This window comes from Apium graveolens, chromosome 5, assembly GCF_009905375.1.
Source record: "Apium graveolens cultivar Ventura chromosome 5, ASM990537v1, whole genome shotgun sequence".
NCBI lineage: Eukaryota > Viridiplantae > Streptophyta > Magnoliopsida > Apiales > Apiaceae > Apium > Apium graveolens.
In genome coordinates, this window is record NC_133651.1 from 40,873,469 (window position 1) to 40,888,302 (window position 14,834).

The window sequence follows — 14,834 nt, forward strand, 5'->3', positions numbered from 1 at the left end:
CACAATATAATCAAACAAACATATTAAGCCAATTGAATCCTATCCAACTCTTGGATTAAGGGATTAGCTACTCATGATATATAAAGAAAATAAATATATATTAGAACCACAAATCATGAGTTAAGAATTTGAATACAGAGAATACAACTTGAAGAGTTCCTTTGAAATCTGGACGAATTCCTTCGCTCCTTCTCCTAATCTCGCTCTCTAGCTGCCTTTCTCCCTTTTCTCTCAAGAATAATAGATATCTCTATTCTATTCTATAATACGTTATTGATTATCTATACAATATATAAAACCTAATATATAATAAAGAGTTTTAATACTTTTCCCAAAATTAATTGGATTCTGATGTAAAATTCGTAGGCTGACTTTCAGGCCTGATTCTGGGCTTCTCTAGTTGGATTCTTGGCTTCACATGGGTTGTAAGATCGCCCAATTTTGATGTCTAGAACTCAAGTTACGACCCAAACAGTGATGTATGCGCGTGCAGCCCAATAAATCCGATTTTTCTTATGATTTAAGTCCAATTATGATTTAAGTCTAAATAAGCCCAATTCCATCTAAAATTGGGAATTATTTATTTCCTATCATAAAACAATAAACTCTAATTGATAATATCCAATTAATAGTATAGATATTATAAATATGAGAATAAAATCCTTTAAAAAAAATAAATATATACTCCATTTTGGTTATGTTATGCTACTGGTGGGAACTTTCAGTCAACTATTTTAGCCTATTAGTTCAACTGAAGCAATGTGGGATGCATCATTAGCTTATCAATATGATTGATTTTCTATAAATATTGAAGCTTTGAATTGGGATTTTAGGATGTAAGAACTTTTATGCACTGTAATCTAGTTGGAGTACTTTCTCTATAGATGGTTACTCTGTCGTGAAACAAAGTTACACAGATGTAGTTCTAATTATGCTTGGACTAAATTCGTTGAGATCCAGTATTAAGTTAATACAGGATGTTACACTAGCTAGACAATCTTGCAAAAATGGGAATGACTCTTTAGAATTAAAAGATTAAGTTGTTTCAAGTAGGTTAGGACTTTGTAGAAGATCGAAATTGGTATTACTAGGAGTAGGGATGCCAAATATACCACAATAGCTGCTCAGATGATTGTTCTGTCAGGGATCTCATGGATGAAGAGAATACTCCAGGCCAGAATATGAGATTTTGTCACTGCTTGATGTTGCCAACGATGTATAATTTTAGAGAGTAAACATACAACTAACATAGATAATTACACAAGAAATATACTACTAAAGAAAAAGTTATCTTGGATACAACTATATTTTTGTCTTGACTTGGCAGCATGTCGTCAATGTTGAAGTACTTCCATCTAATAATCAACTTCGGAGGATCATCTTTAATGTTTTAGCAGAAAGAGCCTCATCTGCTACCATTCTATTTCAAGAAGCATCATCTTTAATGTTGCTCCATGTCTGAATTTTCATTTCCTTTGTTCTTTTCAAGTTGTTTCACCATGTTAAGCCTTTCAGAAGAATATGAAGATGGAATCTATATCACAAAACTAGAGTCAGAAGAATAGCTGATTATTTAAGATTTTTTTATGTCTAGTAATAAGAATGAATAGATTATATTACCAGTGCTGGAATGTATGTCTTGATTGCTATAATCATAACTACATGTGCCACTGCAGACATCTAAGTACATACAGAAAGATTGTTTGTCAATACCTCATACTGAATATAACAAATTATGAAAAATGAACTGTCATTACGAGCAACCCCAAATATGGGTGCTCATCTGTCAAGTGTAACAATAGTTACATGCTCATATACAACAGAGTTCTAAAATAATAAGGTCACATAGGACTCAAATATGTGCATAGACTAACTAATTCTATTATAACTGCCGAAAGAGTTTTCTATGTGCGAAACACAAGAGCCTCATAAGTAGTTGAAAACTATGTTGTAACTGAAAATGAAAAGGTAAGAAAATGCTTACAGGAATCAACATTAGGATCGTAACTGGAGCTAGCGTAGAAACATCAGCTAATGTTCGTGCAATCTTCTTCCTCTCTCTTTCTGTAACCTTTTCTCCCCATAGCTGCTTCAAAACAAGATTAATGGAAACTACTACGTCAACCAAAAGTAGCCAAGTGCCTATCCGTAGAGCCTGCAGGGCATTCAATTTGTGGTAAGCATCTAACCATGAACATTTTCAATTAGTATATTGATCCAACAAGATATTCAGGGCGTGTCCTTACAGTACTTGCAGACATAAGCTTGGAAGTGGTTTTACACAGTATACTCGAATAACTGGACTTGGAGGGTGGCTGCCTTTCGTTAACAACCCCCTGTTATTACATAGAAACTTTGTAAATAGTAGCGGATGCATGCAAAGAAAGGAAAATTATCCCAGCGTAGGTTTTTAGACAAAAAGAATTAGAGAACTAGAACGAACGAATTCTAGAGAAGTCCAGAGGGATATACAAACTTTTTTAAGAAATCACAAGAGAAGAACAAGAGTATTACGCAGCAATAACAGATACAGATATTTTTCCTGCTTATACCTGAGATTTCCAAGTATAATTGTTACTAAATCAAGTACCTAACAGTGCATAGAATACAGAGAATTGTCTAATAACTAACGTCTTCACACACTTAAAAGTACAGAAAATTAAATTCACCATTCCTTGCCTATAAACTGTTACTTTATCGTGTACTGAGGATTAAAAAAAGAAGAACATAATCCATGTTGATTGCTTTCTACTTTCAAGTATATGACTGGCTTTTGTCGACTTCTAATTTTCCTGATAAACTTACCAGGCAAGAATTTGTAAATTTCTTGGCGTCTCCCTCTGTCTTTTTTACTGGTTCACTGTCAGAGATAAATGGCCATAAACAAGATTAATAGATTTATGCTAAAGTATTTTTTTAATACAAAGTAAATGTGTAAAACTATATGACTTTACCCTGATCTGTCATATGCAGCCCAGTAGTCCTCCAGACAAATAGAAAGTAAGCTCTGACTGCAAAATGTCAGCAGATAATCTTATATAGACTGTAAACGATACATGTTTAGATAACTTGGGCCAAGTTGGTACCTTCGGTGCAAGAACTCATGCAACTTCGAATCTACGGGCCGTTGATTTGTACTAAAATAGTGGGCAAGCCCAGAGAAAACATCATAGCATATCGTAAAAACTGTGTACAGAATAATTTCTTGCTTTGCTTGTATAGTGCGTTTCTTAGACTTTCGCTTATCTTGAAACTTGCAATTATATTCAGCATAAAAGTCTAGCCACCCAATTTCATCAGTAATCACCTGCTAACAACAATTTTGACATTAAATTTATTTAAGCACCTAGTTAATATTGTTATACATGCTATGAGCTAGAAATTAAGCGCAGATAAAGTGCAAATACTTCATATGGGTCTAAACCATATTTTTATATATAAATATAAAGTGAGAACAAAATCCAGGAGCATCCCCTTTTGACCAGGTCATAGATCCGCGGCTCCATCACTGCATACTGACCTCCATGAAGAGCTGATATGCAATCAGGGAAGAGAATCTAGGATTAATGAATACGCTACCACACTCCAAATAGCTGCAAAAAAAAATATTGGATTAAAATTTAGAAACCATGTGAGGACAAAAGGTTAAATTTGTATCTGTGGGTCTAGTAGATCATGAAGCCTACTTGAGAAAATCCTCAACATGCTCATCAAGATCTTTAATCTTCATCCTTGATAAGAATAATCTTGTTTCCTTTCCCAGAAACGCAAAAAGGCCAAGAATAGCCAAATCATTCTCTTCATCCTGTCACGTCAAAATTAGAATCAGTCTCATTTTTTAATTGCGAGTTTACCGAATTTTTCTATTTGTAGGGGCAGAATTGGAGATTAAAATTATGTGAAAGGACTGACGGAAAAAGTATCTGCTAACCCCAATATTTACCGGAACATCAGATTCTAGATATTTTGACAAGAATTATTGTCTTCTCGGGTAAAAAATTCCTACGCTAGTGGTAAGGAGGCCCAATTAGCAATGACTCAAGAACTGACCTTGTTGTAATTTGCTTGTTTGCCTGAAATTACACTCTCTCTGTGAAATGCTACAGATAGTTTTTTCTGAACCAGGCCAATCCAAAATTCTATATCTTCAGTGCTTTTAGCAGGCATAATCTTTTTACCAAAATGCAACAGGAATTCTTCTTCAAAACCAGCTTCACTGGCCAAGTGATGCAGCTTACCCATAGAAACAAGGGTATATGACGAGTTCATGAGCTTTATTAGTATGTTTTCAATAGATACATATAGTGAAGGACCGGAAAGACGCCGTGAACCCAACTTTCTCACTGCAATACAGCAACTTATTGCCAAAATTATTCCTGCAACACCACTGAATAATTTGTGTTTAGAATTCTCTAGAATGCTAGGGCATATAAGGTATCGTATTACATACGAGATTTATGAAAGATCATCATATCATAAAGTTGACATAATTGCAGACAAACCAGACCTTCCTGCATAATCTAAGGACCACCTTTTGAATAGAGGAATAAATAATTCTGCTATGCGAGGCAGTTCTACCATTTCAAACCAATGTACTAAATTTGGATTCCTCGAGTTGAGCAGATCTTTTATGCATTTCCCAAGAGAATTTATCGTTGGGTATAATCTGAATAAATGGTTGAACAAAATGGTTAAACCCATGTAAAAGTTCCAGCATTTCTAAGATATGAAGAAGTATTGTACTTGTAGGTAGCTTAACTCTGAACAGCTAATTATATGTTACGTCCTGGGAAGTGGTAATCATATCAAGTTGCAAAAAGCACGATAGAAAGAAGTGCACAAGCCACAAAAATATAAAGAATGTTCATCGACAAGAAAAAGCTTGCAGAAACTTGTACTGTCAAAGCATATCCCAGGGATAAAAGCACACTGTATACTTACATCTCAGAAGCAGAAGCAGTAGGGTGACGCTTGTGAGAAAGAAACAGCTCTACCTCAATCGCTGCTTTAAATAAAGCATAGACAGCAACCTGTAGAGTCAGAAATCATACTTAATGCGTCTGATTATATATTATAGTTAGCTGTCAAATATTCTTATGTTAGAACAGATAAAAGTTCTATGTAACTAGGTTGCAGTCAACTAGTCAATAAAATCTTAGATATCTCAGGAACCTCATTCTCATGGTCTGTTGAGCAATCTTAGTGCCAGAGTTTTTGAGCATGCTTGCATACCTGATAAGATATTTTTCTGTGCCATGAGTAAACATCAACTCCGGTCCATGCCATTGCAAGCTCTGGATAGCGCCTGGCTGATTCAAGTGTCTGAACTGCAAGTGAAAAACTATTGGCAGATTCGTGAATTACCCATATAAGGCAATCGATACGACTATATTCAATGTCAAGAGAAAAAGTTTGAGCCTTATCCACGGGTTGCTCATCCTCAGTTGGTTGATCCATGTCAGAGGAAGACATGGATGGAACTACTTTTGGTTTATACCATCTTACTGAGTCCCAATTTGACAATAGTGTATATCTCAACATATATCCGTTCAAATTGTTTCTTGCAAGGGCAAACTTCCTGGGCACTATCCACTTTGACTTGGAGATGTGTGAGGTGCCAGGGATACACCCTATGCTGATTTCAGACTCGAAATCGGATTCTCTGCAACAAACACAAATACCTCAAAAACCTTGAGGTACTAACAGAAATCGCAAAATAGATTGTGCAGTTGTTTTGATGGCAAAATAGGCCCAGATATAGGACTATAAAAATATTCTCCTCAATCTCCAGATGGTACAGAAATTTTAGAGTTAAAAAAGAAAAAAGAGACTTAAGACGCTTCTATCTCTTGAGCTAGCTATTGGCAATCTCTCTTTTTTCCGCTTAACAGCTGATTATAAAAATAATTAGAGATACTAAAGCAATACATTTTAGCATAATTCAATAAAAAACAATGAGAGACACTAAAGCAATACATTTTAGCATAATTCAACAAACAAAACAGTAGGTACTATTTTATATTCACTTTTATTTCCTAAAATGAAAGCAATTCTCCTAAACCAAATTAATGTAAGAGGCAGTTGCATTTCCGTTACCAAACTTGACCCCGAGTTCCATTAGAATGACTATAGTTTAAATCTTCGTATTGGTGGTCATACTATCATTAAAAAGGGCGATAAGGTGGCTGTAAGTCCTCACCCTAAAATCTTAAAAGACGGAGTTCAAAGTGATTGCAATAAAGTAAAAAATGGAAAATATCTAATAAAAATATACATTTCTGATGTTTCATTCCACTCAATTAGAAAAATATCTAATTTACCCTCATCGATCTGATGTTAGTACAATAATATCTAACGTTTTTAACTCCGTTATGGAACAGGCAACGACAGCCACCGTATCATTGTTAAAAACAAACATTGGTTACCGATATGTAAATTCAAAACTCCAGAAATGTTTCTAGAATTTGGTGTAAAGCTGGCCGCTGAAGGAGTAAAGTTCGGCCACCGAAATCAACCGACTCTTAATTTAATCATAGCTACAGTAAAAAATCGATAAGGGGTTCACAAATACACGCCAACACACACATGCAAAGAAAAAATGGCAAAGAAAAGCTTACACGTGGCCAAAAGAAAGGTGGCTGATGTGCAGAGAGAACTTGGAAGCCATGGTAGGTGAAAGATAAGAAAAAGAGGAAAAATGAAAGAAATGTAAGTTATAGGAGTAATAGAGTAGAAACAAGGCAATCCAAATGAATCCAAGAAATTGGAGATGGATTTACTTCACCTGGCGTCACAGTCAGCCGTTACGAATTATTTTTGTTTTTTAGAATTGGACTCCGGCTACCCCAGTGTATTTCTCTTTTTTGTACTTGTCTGTAATACTCTGTACAACGCTTGCTGGCCTCCCTTCTCATTTTTCTTGGTCTATTCCATAAAATTGATGCACTATATAAATTGTGGTTTGTTATCAACTTATTATTAATGGAGTAAAAGATAAAATATGTGCAATTCGGCAGAAGAAAAAAAACATAGGAGTTGAAGAAAGATCAGATATCAGTACTAAATCTTTGTTAATGTAAGCTCATTACAATGTAGTATTTTCCCCAGAAGAATAACCAACGAAAAAACATAGATTGTCCAGAAGTCTTATAAGGTTTGAGACTGTTCCAAAATTTATCCAACTACTTAACTGCATTGTATACTTCACCTCTCAGCGAGTGATTGAAAATGATAACAATATGTCTGATCCTTCAACCGTAATGGCCCAGATCCAATAAACTTCCAGCGTTCTACACGATACACATGATTATGTGAAAACTTATAAAGCATTAGGATTGTTGTGAAGTAATTTGCAGTGCCATAACTGAGAGCGTGTTCATTCTACTATCATCTCATTTCTATTTCTATTTGTGGAGACTTCTAAAACCGACTCCTTCCCGAAACCAAGTTCTGACATGTCTTGCTTCGCCATTAGATTTCTGTATAACCCATTTAGAAGATTACAATTACATGACAGGAAGTTTACCGGAGAGAAATTTATTTTGATATTAAAAATTTCACCAGGGAAAGGCTGCTTCCAAACATATTTCTGAGTAATTGTAATATCAAACTGGTCTGTAGCCTGGCCCTGGATTATTCCAAAACCTCATCGGTGCTTAGAATTTCTATCTAGACTTCTTATTTTACCAAGTTACTGAACGTGGTAACTTTAAAAAGGTCAGCAATCGAAGTACAGTTTCTTCTGGATTGGCAGATAATGCCTTATCAACCACCTCAGCTGTTAATAGTGAGTATAATTAATTTAATAGTATTCACTCAGCAAAGGGGGTATATTTTAAAGATCTATCCCTAATGAAGACAATTAATATCTTTGTGCCTAAATCTTTACAAGTCATATAACAAAACAATCTCTATAAATCTTTACAAGTCACTCGAGATAACGGCTGAAATAGAACAGAAAAAATACCTACTAAAATCACACCAAGAACTCAAGATGTGGCTTTATTCTTCACATTTTCTAGTCATTTAAGTAGGTACCACAAATATGCCAATGATACAAGTTCTCAATATACTTTATCGAGCTACTTAGACCTATTGGTATACTCAGACAGAGTCACTCAGGTATACAAAAAAAACAATTATAATCAAAAGTAATATTTCGAATGCTTAGCTTGCAAACATGAAATCCGAATGCAAGTTGGTAAAGTAATCATCATACATAAAGCTAAAACATATACATAAAAAAAATAACTAGAAGCTTAAAACATTTGTGGTTGCATAAACAAAAAACATTTCATCACTTTGTGACAAAACCAATATCCTGCCATTTCATCAAAACTCATGAGAAGACAGCACATTAGAATGTAAACACGCAGTGCAGCGAAGTAAAGACGTTGACTTACTTTTTCATACGACATTCCAAGTAAATTCTGGACAGGTGTCTACACATGTCGGGCTTATGGCCAGAAGATTTAAGACAGCTAACATATTATTTTTTCTCCTGTAAACATGAATAGGAGACCAAACACATTAAAAAAATTAATAAGGATCCCCGATGATTATGCAAGTGCAGCTTGGAACTCTTAGATAGTGGCTTTTATACATAATAGAAAGCAACTATAAGATGACTTCTGAATACTACCAGGTCACACAAATGCATGTGGTCTAAAGGAAACACTCCCTTTTCTGGTGATACTGGTCTAGCTCCACTATTCCCTCCAAATGCTCCACGTGCGAAATTTCTTATGTACATCCATTAAAACGAAATTGCATAATTTCAAACATATCGATGCATCTGCACACACTAAACCTTATAAATGAATACTAAAAATACAGGTTAGGGTTTATTTCTTGTCGACTCAGGTTCTGAGTTCGATTCTTACTCACCCCAAAATTTGTCAGAACACATACTCATTTCTAAAGCATATAAGCCAAATTATTCAAAAAAAATCGTATAATACACACAAACACCTTAATAGTCGTCTAGACTGAAATAAGTTCATGACAGTATTATCTAACGGAGAAGAGGCCCCAAATGTAAGGTAAAATTTCGAGACATCCACTTCACAACAACGATCAAATAGTACTTGAAACAATTTTGATTCATTACACACGAAACCCTGCAGTAATTTACTTCTAGTTCATAACTTCACACTAGTTTTCAAATTTATTACTCTACTCCCGGTAAAACTAACACAAAAATCCTGCTCATTCAACTTCTCCACCCCAAATTTAACTAAGAAATGTTCAGCAATTCCATTTTGCAACTTCTCAAATTATAAGCACTGTTAAATCTCGATAAATGAATAGCAACCAATAATTTTATTCAATCAGGAAGAGTTCATTCATCGAAACTAAAAATAAAATATTCCTTCCTATTCATCTATGGAGCCTAAAATACACCATTTCAGTTATTGATTTGAGAGTAATATTTTCTTTTATGGAATTCTTATTTATCTAGCAGATGTTTAGAAACACATATAAACAATCCAATATACGTATACAATTGCATGTAAACATACCTGCGCTCATTTGAACATTATTAGTTCAAGGCAAGACACTTCTGGTGCTTCGCTACAGAAACAAAATGTACTAATACAATTATATATTTAAATGGCCCACTTTCGGTTTATCTTGGGCTCTTCCGTGTAGGCCCAATGTGCCCCCTTCTCCTTTTCTCGGTCTTCATTATCAAAATGTCATACAAATCAGTAATCCGCACTCATCACGCGAGCACCTTATAGCGATTATTAGAATAATCACCGGTACTCGGATAATCAGAAATCAATTGATTCAATTAATTTGATAATTTAAAATTATATTTAATATTTTAATCTACTAATCTTACTGTATCAATTTATAGAGTACATTGTTAATATTAGCCTAGATTTTTTTTTTATAGAGTACATTGTTAATATCAGCCGAGAAATGTTTTAGTTAAACAGGGGCTTTTTAGAACTATAATTAATTATCACATGATAAAGGAATAAATATACCTTCATTGTAATTAACTTTAGTTTAAAAATTAATTCATATATGGGTAAGAACAACCGGAGTTGATCAAATATTATCAATTAACCGAGGCTATTTTAGAACTATGATTATTTATAACTAGGTGAAGGGAAAAATATGCATTCATTGTAATCAACTTTAATTTAAAGATTAATTCATTTATGGCAAAAACAACCTGAGACAATCAAATATTTATATTAATTTCAGTATTTTAACAACCGGAGACGATGAAATATTTTGTTTAATTATTTGACGCAAATGCAACTAAACATTGTACAATAATTTTTTTCAAATGATTTAAACTCTTAAGTTTTAAGTTTTTTATAATTTAAAATTTTAATCTTTGAGAAGAGCTACATGCATACTTTAAGAGCAAAGGAAATAATTTTTTATTTGATGATTTAGTGTATAATACTCTACGTTATGTATATATTGGTATATATACGCTTGTTATTTATGCGTAGACAACGAACATAAAAAGTCAACTCGCGCTTAGAAATATATGGGATTATATATTTTGAGAGATAAATATATTTTGAGAGGTAAGTATTTAAGTGATATATAAAAAAAAGTTGAATACAACCGGAGGCAGGCGGATAGGACGATTGGGAGATATAATATAACACCCACTAAGATTAAACATTCACAATTTTTTTTACACATACAAAATTTTAAAAAAATATTTTAATTTTAAGAAAGAAAGTTAAATATTTAAAATGCCTAACTTTTAAAAAATAATAGATTTTCTATTTAATCTATTATATTTTTGTATTCTTTAATTATAATAAATTAGTTTGTAAAGTTAGGTGTGGTTTTAAATACAAAACATAAATATCTAACTTTCTTTCATGTCTTTGATCGAGTATTCCCTTTTTTCCGGTTCAAACGTAAATCCAAACAAATCAAGTTTGGTAACCAACATATCAAAACTGAACTACGCAACCGACTTGGAGATGATTTGATGAATGATTGTTTACTTGCATATATTGAAAATGATGTAATGAGTTAGTATTGATGATATTATTGTAAGGTTATAGAATATGGCACCTAGAAAAATGCTATTGTAAAGAAATATTGATATGGAGACATTGTTAATTTGTGCCTTCTAAATTTTTTTGCACTTTAAATTCTTTTTCTTGCACCTGTGAAAAAAAATCACTTGGATTTTAAAATAGTTCCCTTGAACATAATTCCTGGGTGCGGCTCTGAATACTACCGATAAGTATTGAAGCAAGATAACATCCTTCTTGGTGCATAATTGGTAACTTTAACAATATGATTTTTGCAGAGGAGAAAAGGGAGGTAAGAATCAACATGTTAATAATGTGTTACAAGATTATGATGAAGCAATAAGTGATGGTGGTTTGATGGAGAAAAATATTACTCAAAATTAAATATGAGACTACTAATCAAGATTGGTATAATTTATTCTCATCAATTTAGGTGAGAGTACTTGACATAGTTACTTCAAATCACTAGACTTTACATTTATAATTAAATAAATTAAAGTATTGGTAAAAAAAGACGATTTCGTTTTGAGAATACTTGACTTAAAGAGGGATTGCGAAATAGTTGTAAATAACGGTGCGATATAGCATGTTTGGATATAATGGAAAATATTATCCATGTCTGCGTAAACAGCTTTCTTGTTATAATTTATTGTAATTTCCATGTCAATGGTAAAATGGTAAATCTAGTCTTAGGAGTAGAAATTTTGATAATGCATTGATTACTTTTGTTCTTCACCTTGGCTATAAATACATGGCCTTGGTAAATGTAAAACTTGCACCAAACCTCCTAATATATGCTTTCTATCTCCCTCCGATTATCATTCTTTCCCTCTCATATTTAGTAGCCCCTTCTAATATTATTAAAGCTATTATATTACAACACCTTATCAGCACGAAACCCTGCCGAAACTGAGAAGGTATAATTTTAATTTAAGTATACATATACATGAGTAGACGTGGTTACACCCTCTACATCTAATTTAAATATATATGACCGGAGTAGATGTGGTTACACCCTCTACTAATAATTTAAATATATATGGCCGGAGTACCGCCTATTAAAATTATTTTACGGTACCATTTAATTTTGGGTAATACCGAAGTATAGTGGGAACCTTAATTTATAAATTGCATACTTATCGGATAATAACTTTTTTCCCCTAACTAACTTGTGCAGGATTGTCCACTTTAATTTATTATTGGTCGGAGATAACCTGCATACGCAGACGTCCGTAAGACGGGTGAAAATCCATTTGTCATTTTATATATAGATCTGTTTATAATATCAATGATAATAATGATATATACATTGATTATTGCATACTTGTTAACGCACTCGATTAAGTAGGATTTTATGTAATATTTATATTGATGAATTAAAATTTAATAATTTTCGTGTTAATTCAGATTTAGTATAACAAATATTACAAGCTTGTCGTTCGTTGCCTTGGACATTCGATAATTACTTATCATGGGTACAAGATGTAAAGTTGCATTTGGGTTCAAAGAAATTAAGCAACATAATAAAGGTAGAAAATAAATCCACGACTAAAGAAAACTTTACCTCTATAATTTTTCTCCGACACCACATGCATGAAGATTTAAAATCTGAGTACTTTGAAGTCGATGATCCCTTTATTTTATGGGAAAATCTAAAGGATAGGTTCGATCACCAGAATCTATTTTATCTATCTGCAGCTGAAAATGATTGGCCTAATTTAAGACTTCAGTATTTTAAGAATATCCGAGCATATAGCTCTGCTTTGTTCAAAATAAGTTATAGGCTTATTATGTGTGGTGAGAAAGTTACGGAGAAAAGAAAAATCGATAAAACATTATCAACTTTTCACCCCAACAATATTAACTTAGCAGAGATGTACATGGAGCGCAAATTAACTAAGTTCTGGGATCTTCTATCAACTCTCCTCGTTGCAGATCCTGTTAGACGGGTGTAATATATGCTTTCTATCTCCCTCCGATTATCATTCTTTCCCTCTCATATTTAGTAGCCCCTTCTAATATTATTAAAGCTATTATATTACAACACCTTATCAGCACGAAACCCTGCCGAAACTGAGAAGGTATAATTTTAATTTAAGTATACATATACATGAGTAGACGTGGTTACACCCTCTACATCTAATTTAAATATATATGACCGGAGTAGATGTGGTTACACCCTCTACTAATAATTTAAATATATATGGCCGGAGTACCGCTTATTAAAATTATTTTACGGTACCATTTAATTTTGGGTAATACCGAAGTATAGTGGGAACCTTAATTTATAAATTGCATACTTATCGGATAATAACTTTTTTCCCCTAACTAACTTGTGCAGGATTGTCCACTTTAATTTATTATTGGTCGGAGATAACCTGCATACGCAGACGTCCGTAAGGCGGGTGAAAATCCATTTGTCATTTTATATATAGATCTGTTTATAATATCAATGATAATAATGATATATACATTGATTATTGCATACTTGTTAATGCACTCGATTAAGTAGGATTTTATATAATATTTACATTGATGAATTAAAATTTAATAATTTTCGTGTTAATTCAGATTTAGTATGACAAATATTACAAGCTTGTCGTTCGTTGCCTTGGACATTCGATAATTACTTATCATGGGTACAAGATGTAAAGTTGCATTTGGGTTCAAAGAAATTAAGCAACATAATAAAGGTAGAAAATAAATCCACGACTAAAGAAAACTTTACCTCTATAATTTTTCTCCGACACCACATGCATGAAGATTTAAAATCTGAGTACTTTGAAGTCGATGATCCCTTTATTTTATGGGAAAATCTAAAGGATAGGTTCGATCACCAGAATCTATTTTATCTATCTGCAGCTGAAAATGATTGGCCTAATTTAAGACTTCAGTATTTTAAGAATATCCGAGCATATAGCTCTGCTTTGTTCAAAATAAGTTATAGGCTTATTATGTGTGGTGAGAAAGTTACGGAGAAAAGAAAAATCGATAAAACATTATCAACTTTTCACCCCAACAATATTAACTTAGCAGAGATGTACATGGAGCGCAAATTAACTAAGTTCTGGGATCTTCTATCAACTCTCCTCGTTGCTGAACATAATCATGTATTGGTGATTAAGAATCATCAATCCCGTCTAACAGGATCTGCCCCATTACCTGAAGTAAATAACATGTCATTCCAGTAGAATGTACGTGGAAAAGGGTATAGAGGTGGACAGGACCAAGGTCAGTACCATGGACGAGGTCGGAATCACAGGCATTTTCGTTCATATAACAACTCTGGTCACCGGAAGTGGCAATTTGAATCACAGAGTAAAAGAAGGGCACCGCGAGGAGGAAAAACTGGAAATATTTGCTATAGGTGCGGCATGGATGGGCACTGGACACGTAATTATCGTGCCCCAAATCATCTTGTTAATCAATACCAATCTTCTCAAAAATCAAAAGAGAAAATGGTATAATCAAATTTAGCCAACAATAACATAGATGATTTTTCTGAGAATCACAACTGGAGGAATAAACATTAATGGTCTGAATAAACCTAACGAAACTCCCATCTGGGAGTGTTACCCAGTAAAGATATAATTGTTTAATGGGGATTGGATACAATTGTATAAATGTTTCGAACAAGTAATAAAATATAACAACTTTTTATATATCTGATAAAAACTGTTACAAAATCCTCTCAAGAAATACTGATGTTCTTGAGAGCTGCTAGGTTGAATGATCCTCGAGTGTTGTTCACTAAGTGATGACCTAAACTGTGTTTATATACTACACAACTACAACATATTAATCTAAGATATG

The 14,834-nt window shown here is 33.3% G+C and overlaps 2 protein-coding genes across 6 annotated transcripts; one reads left to right on the forward strand and one right to left on the reverse strand.

Annotated features, from left to right (window-relative positions):
• Positions 1 to 1,182: 1,182 nt before the first annotated feature.
• LOC141723887 (uncharacterized) lies at positions 1,183 to 9,677 on the reverse strand. 5 transcript variants are annotated; one of them, XM_074525829.1, is made up of 17 exons: positions 9,522 to 9,677; positions 8,642 to 8,794; positions 8,403 to 8,500; positions 6,618 to 6,945; positions 5,233 to 5,662; positions 4,942 to 5,030; positions 4,532 to 4,666; positions 4,051 to 4,387; positions 3,687 to 3,805; positions 3,521 to 3,593; positions 3,087 to 3,307; positions 2,955 to 3,011; positions 2,806 to 2,860; positions 2,247 to 2,336; positions 1,985 to 2,155; positions 1,621 to 1,680; positions 1,183 to 1,534 (listed from the first exon to the last, which is right to left on the reverse strand). In XM_074525829.1, the coding sequence occupies exons 4-17, from the start codon at positions 6,665 to 6,667 to the stop codon at positions 1,442 to 1,444; spliced, it is 1,980 nt and encodes a 659-aa protein (XP_074381930.1). In that variant the 5' UTR covers positions 6,668 to 6,945; positions 8,403 to 8,500; positions 8,642 to 8,794; positions 9,522 to 9,677; the 3' UTR covers positions 1,183 to 1,441. The 5 variants fall into 5 exon arrangements, with proteins under 5 accessions (XP_074381930.1, XP_074381928.1, XP_074381926.1 ...); XM_074525827.1 differs by having other exon boundaries at positions 4,508 to 4,666; positions 6,618 to 6,924; positions 9,522 to 9,676; XM_074525825.1 differs by having other exon boundaries at positions 4,508 to 4,666; positions 9,522 to 9,676.
• Positions 9,678 to 13,774: 4,097 nt separating this feature from the next.
• On the forward strand, positions 13,775 to 14,212 carry LOC141659996 (uncharacterized). Its single transcript, XM_074466951.1, has one exon. It carries the CDS (start codon positions 13,775 to 13,777, stop codon positions 14,210 to 14,212), a length of 438 nt encoding a protein of 145 aa, XP_074323052.1.
• The last annotated feature ends 622 nt before the right edge of the window (positions 14,213 to 14,834 follow it).